Source organism: Cydia fagiglandana, chromosome 7 (genome assembly GCF_963556715.1).
Source record: "Cydia fagiglandana chromosome 7, ilCydFagi1.1, whole genome shotgun sequence".
Taxonomy (NCBI): Eukaryota; Metazoa; Arthropoda; class Insecta; order Lepidoptera; family Tortricidae; genus Cydia; species Cydia fagiglandana.
Genome location: NC_085938.1, coordinates 11,757,894 through 11,773,336, shown reverse-complemented (window position 1 = coordinate 11,773,336; position 15,443 = coordinate 11,757,894). Strand labels below are relative to the sequence as shown.

Here is a 15,443-nt window from a genome sequence, read left to right as displayed (position 1 = left end):
TGAAACTTAAATTCTTATTTGAGACATTATTACATGCAATGTGAAATAATAATAATGTCCTAATGTGATAGGTTGTTCAGGGCCAGGGCCGGATTAACCCTAAGTCAAAGTAGGCAACTGCCTAGGGGCCCCGCCTCGGCTAGGGGGCCCCGCGCCTCGGCTAGGGGGCCCCGGCGGCTCAGCGCACACCAAATAAGATTTTGTTCCATAGGGTCAAAATTCATGAGTAAATTTGTTATTCTTATAATAATGAGTATGCTTTATTATTGCTTTTTTACGATCCATTCTTTAAATAAATGAAATACTGCAATAAAATTGAAGCAATACGCTACTATACGATACTATAATGCTCAACTATTTATCCCGAAGCCTGATGAAGCACGGCTTTGCCTTCGCATGAAAGTTCGCCTCGCTGGGGCACTTCGGACTTTTAGGTCCAGGGGCCGATTTTTGAATTTCGACCGCTCAATTTCGTGTATTTCGTTCAATAATAACTCCAATACTAGGCATTTAAATTCTACCAATAGAATTGAAAACGAGTCGTCAATGTCACTAGATTCCGAATTTCTATCACTCGTATTTCAAAAATTAGCATTTTTCAAAAGATTTTCGAGTGACGAAATCGAGCAATCCAAATTCAAAAATCGGCCTCCAGGTGGAGATCGGTACCCGGCCTTTTAACATGCTTTTACAATTTGCGATATTGTTAACAAAAAATTTCGCGCTCGCTGCGCTCGCGTTTATTTTTGCTTCTTTATTATTAGGTTGATTTTAACTTAGTTGATTTGGTCTTATGGTCGAACAATTGCTGTTCAGACTTACGCAAGATATTAACTTTTGAGAAAATCGACTTTGCGGCTCTAGTTGAGCTTAGCCTTTAGCCTCGCTTAAAATTTGCCAATAGAGGTAGATAGGAAAGTGACGCTGAAGCTCACATGTTTGGTATTCCACTGGAAAATGTTCTTAAGCCTGAAGGGCTCTCCCCACACTTGACGCGACGCGGAATCGGCAAAAACCGATAGAATAAAGCTTAATGTCCACGCAATAAGAGGCAAAAAACATCGTTCGATTTGGATCGGCTCGGCCGACGCCTGAAGATTGAAATTAAAAACGCTCACTTATTTCCCTGTACTGAATATGCTGTGTGCAGAATTGACTGTAGGGGGCCCCGAGCTTCGCACTGCCTAGGGGCCCCGACATGCTTAATCCGGCCCTGTTCAGGGCGTGTGGTTTTGAAGAGGATCGAAATTTTTATTTTGTGCTACGATGCACAGTTTAGGAGATCCAGCCCTATAAAGATTTTTCTTTCCTTTTTTTCTTCTATTTATTAGTTTTTTCTTTTCTTGAGTTTTTTAAATATTATTAAGGGGTTTCCTAAAGGGGAACGAAAGTTTGATTACTTTTGCGCTACGACGTACGGTTTAGGACACTTTATTAGGAGATACAGCATTATAAAGTTTTTTTGTTTGTTTATTTATTTATTTATTTAAACTTTATTGCACAAAATACAAATAAAATGTACAAATGGCGGACTTAATGCCTTTCTTGCTTTTTGTTATTTTTTTTTTGTTTTAATATTAATTAGGGGTTTCGTACACAGAGGACATTTTATTATTTTTGCGCAACGACGCACGCTTTAGGAGATACAGCCCTATAAATATTTTTCTTAGTTTTATTTTTATTTTTTTGTGTTTTTTAAATATGACTTAGGAGTTTCATAAAGAGGAATGAAAATTTGATTATTTTTGCGCTACGACTTACGGGTTAGGTTAGGATAGACAGCCCTATAAAGATGAAAAAAAAAGAAATCGTACCATAAACCAAATACTGCCTATATTTTTTTAAAAGTGGTAACACACCGTCGCCCCGCACCGCGACCCATAAGTGAGAGCGAGAAAGAGAAACAGATATCTCTTTCTCGATCTCATCCATGGGTGCGGCGTTCCGAGGCCGCGGCGCGGTGCGACAGTGTGTTACCTACCACTTTAATGGCTGAATGCCAAGAAGGTGTGTCACAAATTCTGTTAAATGGAAATTAAAAAAAGAAACAGCCAAGTGCGAGTCGGACTCGCCCATAAAGGGTTCCGTAGCAGCAAGTAACATAATAAAATTGCGGTTTACGATTTATGACGGATTAAAAAATACTACATACTAGATCTGGTTCAAACCAATTTTCGGGGAAAGTTTGCATGGTAATGTAATTTATTTTTAGTTTTATCATTCTTTTATTTTAGAAGTTACAGGGGGGGGGGGGGGACACACATTTTACCACTTTGGAAGTCTGTCGCGCAAACTATTCAGTTTATAAAAAAATGATATTAGAAACCTTATTATAATTTTTGAAGACCTATCTATTGATACCGCACACGAATGATTTTAATTTTAATGAAAAAAAATTTTTGAGTGCAGTTCTAAGTATGGGGAACCTCCAAAATTTTTTGTTTTTTTTTTTTAATTTTTGTGTGAAAAAGATTTTTTTTGTATGAATTTTTGTGCGGTTCATAGAATACATCTACTTACCAAGTTTCAACAGTATAGTTCTTATAGTTTTGGAAAAAAGTGGCTGTGACGTACGGACGGACAGACAGTAGACATGACGAATCCATAAGGGTTTCGTTTTTTGCCATTTGGCTACGGAACCCTAAAAACGAATAAAAAGGACCACAAAAAAGGAGAAAAATCTTTATAGGGCTGGATCTCCTAAACAGTGCTTCGTAGCGCAAAAATAATAAAATTTTCGTTCCTCTTCAGAACCACACGCACTGAACAACCTATTACAGTGGGACATTATTATTATTTTATTGCATGTTGAAAAGGTCTTGCCGGCTTCGTATCACTCCCTAAAATGGATAGAACGACACCCATGATGACTTTTATGTCAAAGTGCACGGCAGACATCTTGGATCCCAAAACTATCATGATTTTAGAAACCGTCACTCCCTGAAACCTATAAAACGACACCCATGATGACTTTAATGTCAAAGTGCACGGCAGACATCTTGGATTCCAAAATGTTCATCATTTTCAAAATCTGCGCCCCCTAAAACCTACAAAATGACATCCATGACGACTTTTATGACATACTGTATGGTCGCCATCTTGGATTCCAAAATGGTCATTTTCGAAATCTGCACACCTGATTCAAATAAGCTGCATCTATATCTATTAAGCCTACATATCTACTATCGAAATGTACTTTTGATAGTAGTAGTACGAAATGTAATCTGAAAGGAAACAAGTATGTAATGCATTCCTGTAATGAGGAATCGACATTGATTCCAATTACTAGTAATTGTAATATTAGAAAAGATGATTCCTGATTCCTTAAATGTAAGTGTACTTAGTAATTCGGTATCGTTCGATCACAAAGTAATCAGGGAATCGGTAATCTGATTACAAATTAATTTCGAGTAATCGTGGAACCAGGAATCAATTACGAAATGCCCATCTCTGCTTGAGAGTGAATGAACATTCGCTCGATTGTCAACGATGATGGCATCTATCAGTGAATCAAACGGTAAATAAGCAGCTGTTAACGTTACCTACTAACGTTAAATACGGTGTATCGATACCTTTGACTTAACGTTAGCTCAAATTGACAGCTGCTAACGTTACCATTTTGTTACCGGTAAAGAGTAGTATAACTAACGGTACCTGGTTTAACGTTAGTTACAACTTAACGTTAAATCTGTCACCTTGTGGTAACGATACCAACTTTTTAACGGTATTTAAAGCCCTGATTTGAGGACGTCAGTGCTGCTGGGTCGGTTTTCACGGTAGCCCCTCTGGTACTACACAGCGGTGTCACTCACGAATTCGAGCCAATTAAATTGTGTCGCGTGCGTGATGCGAAATCATCAACCAATCGCGTTGTAGCGGTGGCATACTGCTGTACTGGCATTCATGCCCCGTTCTTATTGCCAGTGGCCAGTCGTTATAGTTCGTTTTTTTAGCATTAGCAGTGGCGGATTTCCCATAAGGCACAGTAGGCCCGGGCCTAGGGCGGCGAGATATTAGGGGCGGCAAATTGTGACAAAAAATTCGCTGATGATAACAAAAAATAACTCAAAATTAGGCCATCAGGCAAATAATTCTCAAAAAAAGTTACCTATAGAGGCAAATGCTTGAAACACAATTTTTGACTTTGCACCTAACTTTATTTGGACTATGTAGGAGGTGAACATATCAAAAGTGGCGGCCGTAGCTCTTGAGCCGGGGTCACATTTTTCAGTTTTTCGCTTATATTTTGGAAACTATGCGTTCTAACGACATGATCATTATACAAAATGAAAGTTGGTTAAATTTGCTTCAAGCTACAATTTACACGATATCTGGAGGGCCCTCCACAATTGTGCGCGAAACGCGGCGCAAAGCCGCGAACGCGAGTGCGAGTGTGGGTCGATTTCGCATATTGTTGACGCCTTCGCGCCTTGTTCCCCGTTTATAGGGTTCCGTACCTCAAAAGGAAAAAACGGAACCCTTAGGGTCTCCCCTAATATATCGACGCGCATTCGGCAAAAGCCGATAGGAAAAAGCTTTATGTCCGCGCAATAAGAGCGAAAAACCGGTCGACGCGTCCGGCGTCGTCGGCCGTCGCGAGCCGAGCCAAACGACGACTTTTTCGCTCTTATTGCGCGGACATAAAGCTTTTTCCTATCGGCTTTTGCCGAATGCGCGTCGATATATTAGGGGTTAGGGGAGACCCTTATACTCGTGCGTCTGGCTGTCCGTCTGTCACAGCCTATTTTCTCCGATACTGCTGGACCAATTAAGTTGAAATTTGGCACACATATGTAAGTTTGTGACCCAAAGATACGTGTAACGTAAATAAAGATGATAGGAATTTTATTTTTCTTATGTTTCTGTTTTAGGTTTTTTTAATGTTTTGTAGGTACATAAAAAGTCCATGGTATTGGTAAAACTGTCACTTGAAATTAATAAGTATTTGCTTATTTTTTTCGTAAAACCTATGTTCCTATGAACATGTCACAAGGACGTATAGTTACAAAAAAGTTACTAAATAAAAAATGTGTCCAAAGCATTTCCCTCTATAATATATCTTTTCGTTGCCTGATCTAAATGTAGTCAATATGATGGGTGTTGATGCTGAGAAAGGGCGGCTACAAGGCTTGGGGCCTAGGGCGGCAAAGACTGCAAATCCGCCACTGAGCATTAGATAGAACTTGTAAGAAGGTAAGCGATCTTGATATGTCTTTTAATTGAAACACGCTTTTTAAAAATCAAAAACTATTAATAATGAAAGCAGAAGAATATAAATGATCGTATTAGAGTCATAATTGTTACATATTTGCCGTAACTTATTTTTAAAATGTGTTTTTCAATTAAAAGACACATCAAGATTGTTTACCTTATTTCTAAAGCTAAAAAAAACGAACTATAGGTATAATTCCTCAATGATATTCCTCTATAAGAAAGGTACTTATATGATGCAGAAGGTAGATGTCGCCTAAGATAGTAATTACTATTATTGTAATTGTACTCATTTTGAAAATTTCACAAATAAATGACCATAGAACAAACCTATAGAAATATAACAGACGCATAAACGCCACTTTTTTACTAGCCTTAATTTCGGGATAGGCACTACGAGCCGATTTTGACCTAGTCGGCCCGATTCCAACTTTGAGATACGTCAGTTAATAGATCTAGAAAAGATATGGATTAGATATGTGATATGTCAGTGTCAAACAAGTGTCAAAATTGACGTTTCTTCAAACAAATACGTCACTTTTGACACTTGTTTGACACTGACATATCTAATCCATATCGTTTCAATATCTAGTATTTGACATATCTCATTGTTCGAATATGGCTGAATGTCTGTTGTCTAATTTGAATATGTGCATGTACAGACTCGATGTCATAATAATAATATGAACCATTAGCTTAACAGACATGTTAGTGTAAGTGGTTTATAATAAACATTTTTTACGATAACGTAAAAAAAACAAGGCAACATCGACTAACAGTATTTATTCCTCTCATATTTACTTTCGACTCCGACATAATCTCTGATAAAATCTGTTAAACGTATGGGCTTAAAACGTAAATTCATTTTGGAGGTACATATTTTCATTATTAATAAAAGCCTTTAGAGCATGAGTGTACCACCAGTAACAATTAATGGTTCCAACGTTAATGCTTTTCATAGGCTTTCATTTTTTTACTACCTTACTCGACCCATATCACTGGACGGCCATTTATTAGATTAGTTTACAGTTAGTGTCAGTTAATTTCGGTAGAAATTGGTAAAAAATTTGCAAAAATGTAATATAACTGTAATTTCATTCTATTTTCGTATTGCCTTGCTTTATCATAAGATATATATACTAATTAGAATCTCGATATTATTAAAAGTTGTTTGTATTTCAGACGAATGGTCAGATGCAGAGATAGTTAACCACCCCTCTGCAAACATATGTATATGCTTATAAAATTCCTCCTTACTCTACTGAAGCCACTGAATGCAATTCACTGCAGTATTCGGCGCAACGCGTCAATCCGTTTACGAAAGCGGAGTTTGGCAGAATTGGGCCGACAGTATCTGTCGCCGGTGACTGCGCTCCGAAATTCGTCGGCAAATAAGGCTCGAATCACACATGCTTTACAACTTTTGTTTGGAGTAGTTTGGACGTGTTCGAGTGGAGCCTTTGAAGTATGTATGTGTTGGAGGGTTAGTTTATTTAATGCAGTTTGGTGAATTTTGCGAGGTACTCTGAGGAAGTGGTTAATTTCACGTTTCATCCAACTAAAGTTTTGCCAAAAAGTTTAGTTTTAAGTTAGTTTGATTCAGATACTTCCGATTTTATACTTTACGTAACTGTAAATAAGAGTATCAGGCCGATTTTCAATGTAGTTGAACTAAAACTACACTACATAAACTCGTATTAAAGCTATGCTTAACGTGCATAATATAATATTATAATTGTGTTAGTAACGTGTGTGCAACATTACTTATTAACTCCATTTAGCTAGGATGTAAAGCCTGATAGGTATTAAAATAATAACACCGCGAGTTTATAAATATAATGTAAAGGTTAACTAAATTAAAAATACCAACGAGTAGCCATACTGTATGTGCCTAAATCCCGTGACTACATTTGTACTGTGTTAAGCCGAACAAAACGATGTCCCAGGTCCCGAAAATACAACAACAACACGCACGCGATGCGGGCATTTTCAGAGATCTCGTGATCTCTAATCTGCGTATTGACACGCAACAAAAGGCTATTTTCAGTCATTGTCATACTTTTACATACATTATACGTTTTACATACATTATAGATCAACTACATTTGATAGTACAGGTACGTGTTGGTAATATGACGAACAATACAGAACACACAACACATGAGCCGACCCCAATTAGAAATGGGACAAGGCCGGAAGGTGAAGAAGAAGGATTTTAGTCATTTAGTCAGTCGACGCATCACTTTATTACCTATAGGTATATATTATGTTTGTAGGTGAGGGCACTAAAACATTTAAGATAGAATGGAAATACGTCACGCAAGACGGTAAAAATATTTAAATTAGGTATGTATAATAAACCCGCTTGTTCGGGTATTAATAATATTCCCCACTTGTAGAGCACTATTTCCTTTCTGAGCGATTAATTTCTAAAACATTCATTTTATCAAAAAAATTTGAATGCCGATATTCGTTTTGTTAGACCTATCCAACGATCAACATCATTGCATTAAAGCGAAAGGATAATTCATCTTATTCATCACCACTTTTCATATAGGGGAGATACAATTTTTTTTTATCATTTTGTCGGCATGTATATATAATATCCAGGCTTAATTGCAGCTTTCTAGAACTATTATCATGGAGCAAAACCACGGACGGACAGACCGACGGACATGGCGAAACTATAAGGGTTTCTAAGTTGACTACGGAACTCTATAAAAGATACCTATTGTTCATATAAGTACTTTGCAAAACTCTGAAATTTAGTTCAAAAGTTTCGCATTATATTTTAACAATCCTTGGTGAGTATAAGTGTGCCATAATACGAGCCCCGATGCATATGTTTTCGTCAGGTGACCCCATTTTTTGAGGTTCTTGCGTTTGTTCAAAAATAATGTTTTTGTTTAAAAATTACTAATATTTAATGCTTATACTAATGTAATTTAATTTTATATGGTAATACTCTGCAATAACTAAATCCAAATACAAGAAATACCGTTTGTACTGAAAGAAAGAAAAAAATGATTTTTTATTTTTTTTTTGACGGGTAGGATTACAACATATGTGAAAAGGGCTATTACCAGGGAAAGCAATAGGGCTCTGCCAATGTACTGAAAATTTTGTTTTGAGCCCATGCATGCAGCAGTGCTGTAAGAGAGGACAATATGATTTGGACAACGTTTTTGATAACTCCTTTTTTTCAGCAATAAAAGTCTCATGCAATTTTATTATACGATCAAAATAAACTAAATTAAACATTGCTATTATGGTTCCCATTACTGGGTCATTATATGTTCATGTGTAAAATTTATTAAAATAAACAAAATTGTTGCGCGGAACTAGACGAAATCATTTGCATCGGGGCTCGTAAGTTTGTAGAAGATACCCGCAACCAAAGTTCTTTGTATAAGTAAACCTCTGGAGGTCGCAACTTATTCGGGCTTAGTTGATGTCTAAATAAATACTGTAGTTGAATAAATAGAACTCGAATTTGCTAAAATGTGGAGGCAGCCTTATAAATTTATGTAACACTTCTGTTCTTGTGCCCAACCTTTTTCTGACCAACTTTCGGCCGAATGTTACCATGCTTAACACGATCCGCAAACTTTTGACATGTAGGTACCTACTACTAATGTTAGTTTTAACTTTTGACTTATAAATCGCTGACTAAATAAAGGAAGGGATTTTTTAAGGGCCATGTTCAGAAACGTACAATAGGTACTTTACTTGTAATATCTTTCAATCTCAATACGTTGTATTTACATGTTACGCGTACTTGCATGTTGTTTGGAGTCCAACTGGTTATTTTGACTTTTTAAATTTTAATGTAGGTACTCGTAATATAATATAATTACAGTTGCGCGACGAAAAACAAACGATAGTAATCAAATTGTAAGTACCTCGATGTACCGATCGTCGTATGTTGCTTGCAGTTCCGGCCCCACCATCTCCAGTATCTGACGTCTCTCTTCGCGAAAGTCTGTAAAAGAAACAAAATGTGAGAAATATTACTAGGTTACGGCAGCTAAACAAATCATCCACTATTATACTGCACCATGTATCATATAAACAACAACTGTAAAAAGATGACCGAGAACTTATTCAATTGCTTACCTACCATGTTTTCGGACTATAAATTCCAAGTTCAAAGTAACTTTCCAAAGTCTCACGGCTGAAACAATGATAGTATTATTTATTACCCTTAATGTTACCTAACAATTTAATAAATATGTTATCGGGCCATTATAGATAATAGTGTAATGATCATATCAGAAATCAATCGATATAATTGTTATGTTGGGGCAAACAATATGACTTAAGTGCTTAGTGCTTAATAATACTATTAACAACAGAGGATAATATTGAATGAAAAGGAATAATATTCCCGTACGTTTAGTATGAGTTTACCGTTATTGGATAGTGCCTGGGTAAGTTTACTAACAGTAGCTTGAGTGTGGTGTACCTACTTAATACTCTAGAGTCTAGAGTATTAAGTAGGTACACCACACTGAGTCTAGAGTCTAGAGTCTAGACTCTAGAGTCTAGAAGTAAATAAAGGCAACGAATTTATTGTATTAGTAAAGCCTGGGGCCCTGTAGCCGTGACCAAGCCCAACGCTATATATGTAGTAGGTAGTACTGTACTATTGCAGACACAGGCAACGTATATTGCTACTCATGTGTGTGCAATCTATTGTACCATCGCAGACAAAGTAGGTAGGTGACTTATATTTTCCAGACGCGCGGGCCTGGCAGTTGTGGCAGTTCTGTTTGCGAGCAGCTGTAGCAAGGCTCCGCGCTATAGAACGTGTACTGTACCATTGTAGACAGACGCAACGTATATCTTGCAGGCGCGCGGGCCGGGCCACTTGTCGCAGTTCTGCGTGTGAACAGCTGTAACAAGGCTCCGCGCTATAGAATGTGTACTGTACCATTGTAGACAGACGTGACGTATATCTTGCAGGCGCGCGGGCCGGGCCACTTGTCGCAGTTCTGTCTGCGAGCAGCTCTGCTGTAGCAAGGCTCCGCGCTATAGAACGTGTACTGTACCATTGTAGACAGACGCGACGTATATCTTGCAGGCGCGCGGGCCGGGCCACTTGTCGCAGTTCTGTCTGCGAGCAGCTCTGCTGTAGCAAGGCTCCACGCTATAGAACGTGTACTGTACCATTGTAGACAGACGCGACGTATATCTTGCACGCGCGCGGGCCGGGCCACTTGTGACAGTTCTGCATATGAGCAGCTGTAGCAAGGCTCCGCGCTATAGAACGTGTACTGTACCATTGTAGACAGACGCGACGTACATCTTGCAGGCGCGCGGGCCGGGCCACTTGTCGCAGTTCTGCGTGTGAGCAGCTGTAGCAAGGCTCCGCGCTATAGAACGTGTACTGTACCATTGTAGACGGACGCGACGTATATCTTGCAGGCGCGCGGGCCGGGCCACTTGTCGCAGTTCTGCGTGTGGCCCTGCAGCGCTTGCAGCACGGCCGGCTCCGGCGCGCTCATCGCGACCCTCTACCCGCCGCTTGCGACGACCCACCGCATTCTGTTGACAATACTTCAGTTTAATGTCCCGTTTTACAATCCGGAGTAAATTTAGAGCATGCAAATGGGTACTATGAAATCGTGTGACGGCTCGTGGTGTAAGAGGCTGGTAGAGTGGAGACCTTGGGGAGAGTCACGCCCAGTGGCGGATTTGCAGTCTTTGCCGCCCTAGGTCCCAGGCCCTGAAGCCGCCCCATTCAAGCCACCCATAATATTGACTACATCATCATCTCAGCCATAAGACGTCCACTGCTGAACATAGGCCTCCCCCTTGGATCTCCATACGTGCCGGACGTATGGCACGTATGGAGATATTGACTACATTTTATTTGAGTTATTTCTTGTTACCATCAGCGAATTTTTTGTCATAATTTGCCGCCCTACGCCCGGGCCTACTGTGCCTTAGGGCAAATCCGCCACTGGTCACGCCCAGTAGGAAAACCAAAGATGCGTTGGTATGACGACATCAAAAGAACAGCTGAATCAAAATGGGCACAAAATAGACCAGAATGGCAAAAATTGAAGGAGGCCTACATCTCAAAGATTGAAAAGGGCTAAAAGAAGAGAGAGAGAAAGAAGTTGTAAACTCAAATCGATAGTGATAATCAAAGTGGCCAAATTTCTATAGGTATCGGAGCCCATCCTTAAGTTATATAGTAACAAAGGTACATTACGATAAATTTGGCCTATCTATTTGATGCTGAATGTACGTACAGATCAAAGATAACATCTTTAAAAATATCTTTTATCTGTCCTTTTTGTGGGGAACGAAATCGTAACTTATTACTGCGACGGAGTCCGCGACGGGTCTGTTTATGTAGCAAATAGAATCCCGAGTAGGGGAAATATTCTCAGAAATAATGCGTCCGGACGCATGAATTCAATAGGAATGCTAAAGAAACTTTGATTGGACCCAACCTTCTTACTTATTATTATTAATTATTGTTATTGCAGTTTTAGTTCACTTTTAAGGGATTAATAATATCCTTCTTCAGAGCACTTTCTGTTGAGAAAAACATAGAAAGGTGTATATGATATATCCCTGTATCTGTTACCAGCAAAGCAGATGTGTGAAAAGATAGATATAATGTTTTTTTTTAACACTACACACACTACACACTGTACACTTTAAATAGAATTCCATAAATACATTTTCTGTTTTCGCGTTTGTTGAATTTTCGAATCGAATAAGCAAACGAGGACGGAATATAAAACGTAATATTTTAGTTAGTTCCATGGAATCTATACTGAAATTCGCTTGGCTTTCCATCACAGAAGGGGCATTATGCTTCAAGTATAATAATTCCAACAGAAATTCTGATAGAAAGTTCCTTATTGCACATGAAGCATTAAGGACTCATCTTTGATGGAAAGCTACAAATCATGTATAATTAACACTACTTTGCGCTTAACTAAAATAATTCCGCAGATATAACTGCTACCACCAATACATAGGTAAATAACTAATGTACTAAAACGGAGCCTAAATTAGTACATTAGTTATGTACTTACTTAATGCTTCATGTGCAATAAGGAACTTTCTATCAGAATTTCTGTTGGAATTATTGTACTTGAAGCATAATGCCCCTTCTGTGATGGAAAGCCAAGCGAATTTTAGTATAGATTCCATGGAACTAACTTAAATATTAGGTTTTATATTCCGTCCTCGTTTGCTTATTCGATTCGAAAATTCAACAAACGCGAAAACGGAGCCTAAACCCGTATTAAAGCCACTTTCCATTGCTACAGTTCTTGCCATTGTTGCCCATTCATCCTTAATTAGTCATTGTGAATCATAAATGGGATTGAGTGGGCATGAATTGGACTAAGTTTTAGACTAAAAGCTCACATTAAATGGTAAGGATTCTTGGCACGATGATTTTCTCCAAATAATCATTTCTAAAACTAAAAATTCTAGGATTTTTAGTCTTTGATATTTCACGATGACATTAAAATACATATTTAAAATTAGAAGAAAGACTTAATGGTGAAATACTCTCACGATAAAACGTTAACAATACAATAGCGGGCGGGGCGGCGGAAAGCGCCGAAATTCTAAAACGTAACAAATATAAGAGCCTCGGTAGAGAGTACCATTTTGTACCATTTGGAGTTGAAACTCTAGGTCCATGGGGTCCCAGCGCGCTTAAGTTGTTCGCAGAAATCGCGAAGCGTCTGGTTGACGTAACTGGTGACCGAAGAGCTGGCGGCTACCTCGCACAACGTATCAGTATTGCGATACAGCGGGGAAATGCCGCCAGCATCCTTGGTACAATGCCTCAGGGGCCTATTTTAGATTTAAGCTAGTTATTAATTTCGTTTAGTTGTACCACTGTATATATATTGTATGTAAATAAATGATTTATTTAATAATATGAGAAATGAGATGTATTAACGTCTTAATAATAATATACAACTTGATTACGTCGATGTATCGTAATATTCGTAATCTTTCATGCGACAAGTTTTGTGTCGAGGACCTTTCAGATTATCATCGTTTACCAATAAATCACGCGTCGCTGCTTATTTTCAGAACAACGTAATAACTTTGCCTTGATGCATTAGTTCCCGTCGAAGTCTGAAAGAACGCCTCATTTGAATTCAGTTTATTTTTCGAAGTTTCAGAACTTCGTAACTTATTACATTTAGTAGTTTGTAGTTGAAACTTTCATTCAATGCATAATAAATGTAGTCTCATTTTTCGCTGAAATAGGTTGAAGTTTTTCTATGAAGTAAGTATATATAGATTTGGGAAAAAATATATTGAAATTTTATACTTTCTATAAGGTAAGTTTTACTCTTAAGTTTGAGTTGACAAAAAGTTATTTTCAGCAAGAACATATCTTACTTCGTCGTCATAATAAACATTCAGCTCTATTCTAACTTTAAGATACGTCAGTTAATAGAACTAGAAAAGACCGACCTGTATTAGGTCAGTGTCAAATGTGACGTTTCTTCAAAGAAATCGTCATCATTACATACACATCTAATCCATATCGTTTCTAGATCAGATAGTCACCAGTTCATACATATACCAAGTTTTTGCTCTATCCAATGTTAGGAAATATTCTTGACTACTACTACTACTAGGACAAGTTATGTTAGAGGCATGTAAAAATAATTTCTACAAAAGAACTGCAAATTCTCCTTAGAATTCACCAAACAACTGTAAAGTTTGTTATTTGAGCGGCCTAACGTTCGCGCAACAATGCATAAATGAAAACAAATTGGATTCACTCACAAATGGAGGAAAGGGACCGACAGGCAGCTGGCGCCCGGTGCCCGGCTTCGTTTCTAACTCTGCGATAAGGCCGAAACTAAAAATCATGTCCATTTATGAAAATCACATGCGGGTCCAGCCTGCTGCACTGATTGTAGCATAACATTTACAATTCGTCGAAATGATTTGTTATACCTACTCTTTGGGAACAAATGGAACAATACTATAATCCTTAACTTATGCTATGAAACAAACACATTTTTATTAAATACGAGTAATAATACCTAGAAAATAAAACACAGTTGTTTAAAAATTATTTTCTTAAAATATCCAGATATAGCGCTGGTAAACCAAAGAGACGGATTTACAAATCTGGCTAAACAAGCTTACCTAATGTTTTATTCATAATTTTTAATGTCAGGATTGTTGGTGTTTTTTTTTTTAATTATGTAGATATTTTAAGTAGTTGTTGCAAAACTCCAGCATGTGTTTATAAAAACAAGAATAATATACGTTTTATTATCCTTTAGATTAGATTGTGTATTTCATTACCAATTCATACTATGTATTTCCTATTAACCTTTTGTATGCCTTGTTCCGTATACGTCCCAGATAATTTGTAATTTACAATTTCAAGGTTAAGATTCACATGAACCCGCTGCCGAATAGCCGCTACCATACTTAAGTGGATTATGTAGATATATTCAACTAAACACATATTTCTCAACTGGTTCCATAATTATATAATAAGTACGTACACGCTTTTAGTACAAATCTAAATCTAAATGTCACATTAAATGTATGTAATAAATATTATAGGACATTCTTACACAGATTGACTAAGTCTCACGGTAAGCTCAAGAAGGCTTGTGTAATGTTGTGGCTCCTCACAGACAACCTACACCGGTCGTCACATCGGTCGGTTATATCATTTTTTAAATCTAGAAAATCGAATACAATTAATCGTAGGTAAGTTTTAATACCGAACACATACAATCGATTGTATGGCGGCGGTAGCTAGGTTCGCATGACTGAAATCCCAAATAATATCCTTTGTTTTCTGACAAACAGATGGACTACTAATACAAAAATCAGTTCCGCGCAGCTGGTTTTACACAAAGGCGGTCTAATCGAAGGCGACACACCGAGTGTCCATTATACCGGCCTGTAGAGACTATTCAGGCGATGAGATTTATAAGCCATACAATATACTTAAGCTGGCTTTAATGCCGTCACGCAGGAAGGGCATTTATTAGTAGCACACGTTAGACTTATCTAATACCATTAGAGCAATGTAATATGACTCGCTACTCGCGGGGTATACATTTAGGTATGCGACAAAACAGTACTGTCGGCGTCAAAGATATGTTTACACTTTTCGCCTTATTACAAAGGAGTAAAGTACAAAAGTGCAAACATATCTTTGACGTCGACTGTACAAATAGTAATATGCACGTATACACCGT

The 15,443-nt window shown here is 37.9% G+C and overlaps 1 protein-coding gene across 5 annotated transcripts in view; it reads right to left on the bottom strand.

Moving 5' to 3' along the window:
• LOC134665889 (protein qui-1) overlaps positions 1-15,443 on the bottom strand; it is a 185,462-nt gene that overhangs the window by 91,998 nt on the left and 78,021 nt on the right. For 3 of the 5 annotated variants that reach the window (XM_063522921.1, XM_063522922.1, XM_063522925.1), the window contains exons 2-3: positions 10,607-10,758; positions 9,114-9,193 (exon numbers count right to left, since the gene is read on the bottom strand). In XM_063522921.1, coding sequence (XP_063378991.1) covers positions 9,114-9,193; positions 10,607-10,718 — 192 coding nt within the window. In that variant the 5' untranslated portion in view covers positions 10,719-10,758. Of the gene's footprint in view, positions 1-9,113; positions 9,194-10,031; positions 10,096-10,262; positions 10,325-10,606; positions 10,759-15,443 lie in introns of those variants that run through there. The other 2 variants (XM_063522923.1, XM_063522924.1) reach the window with 2 other exon arrangements.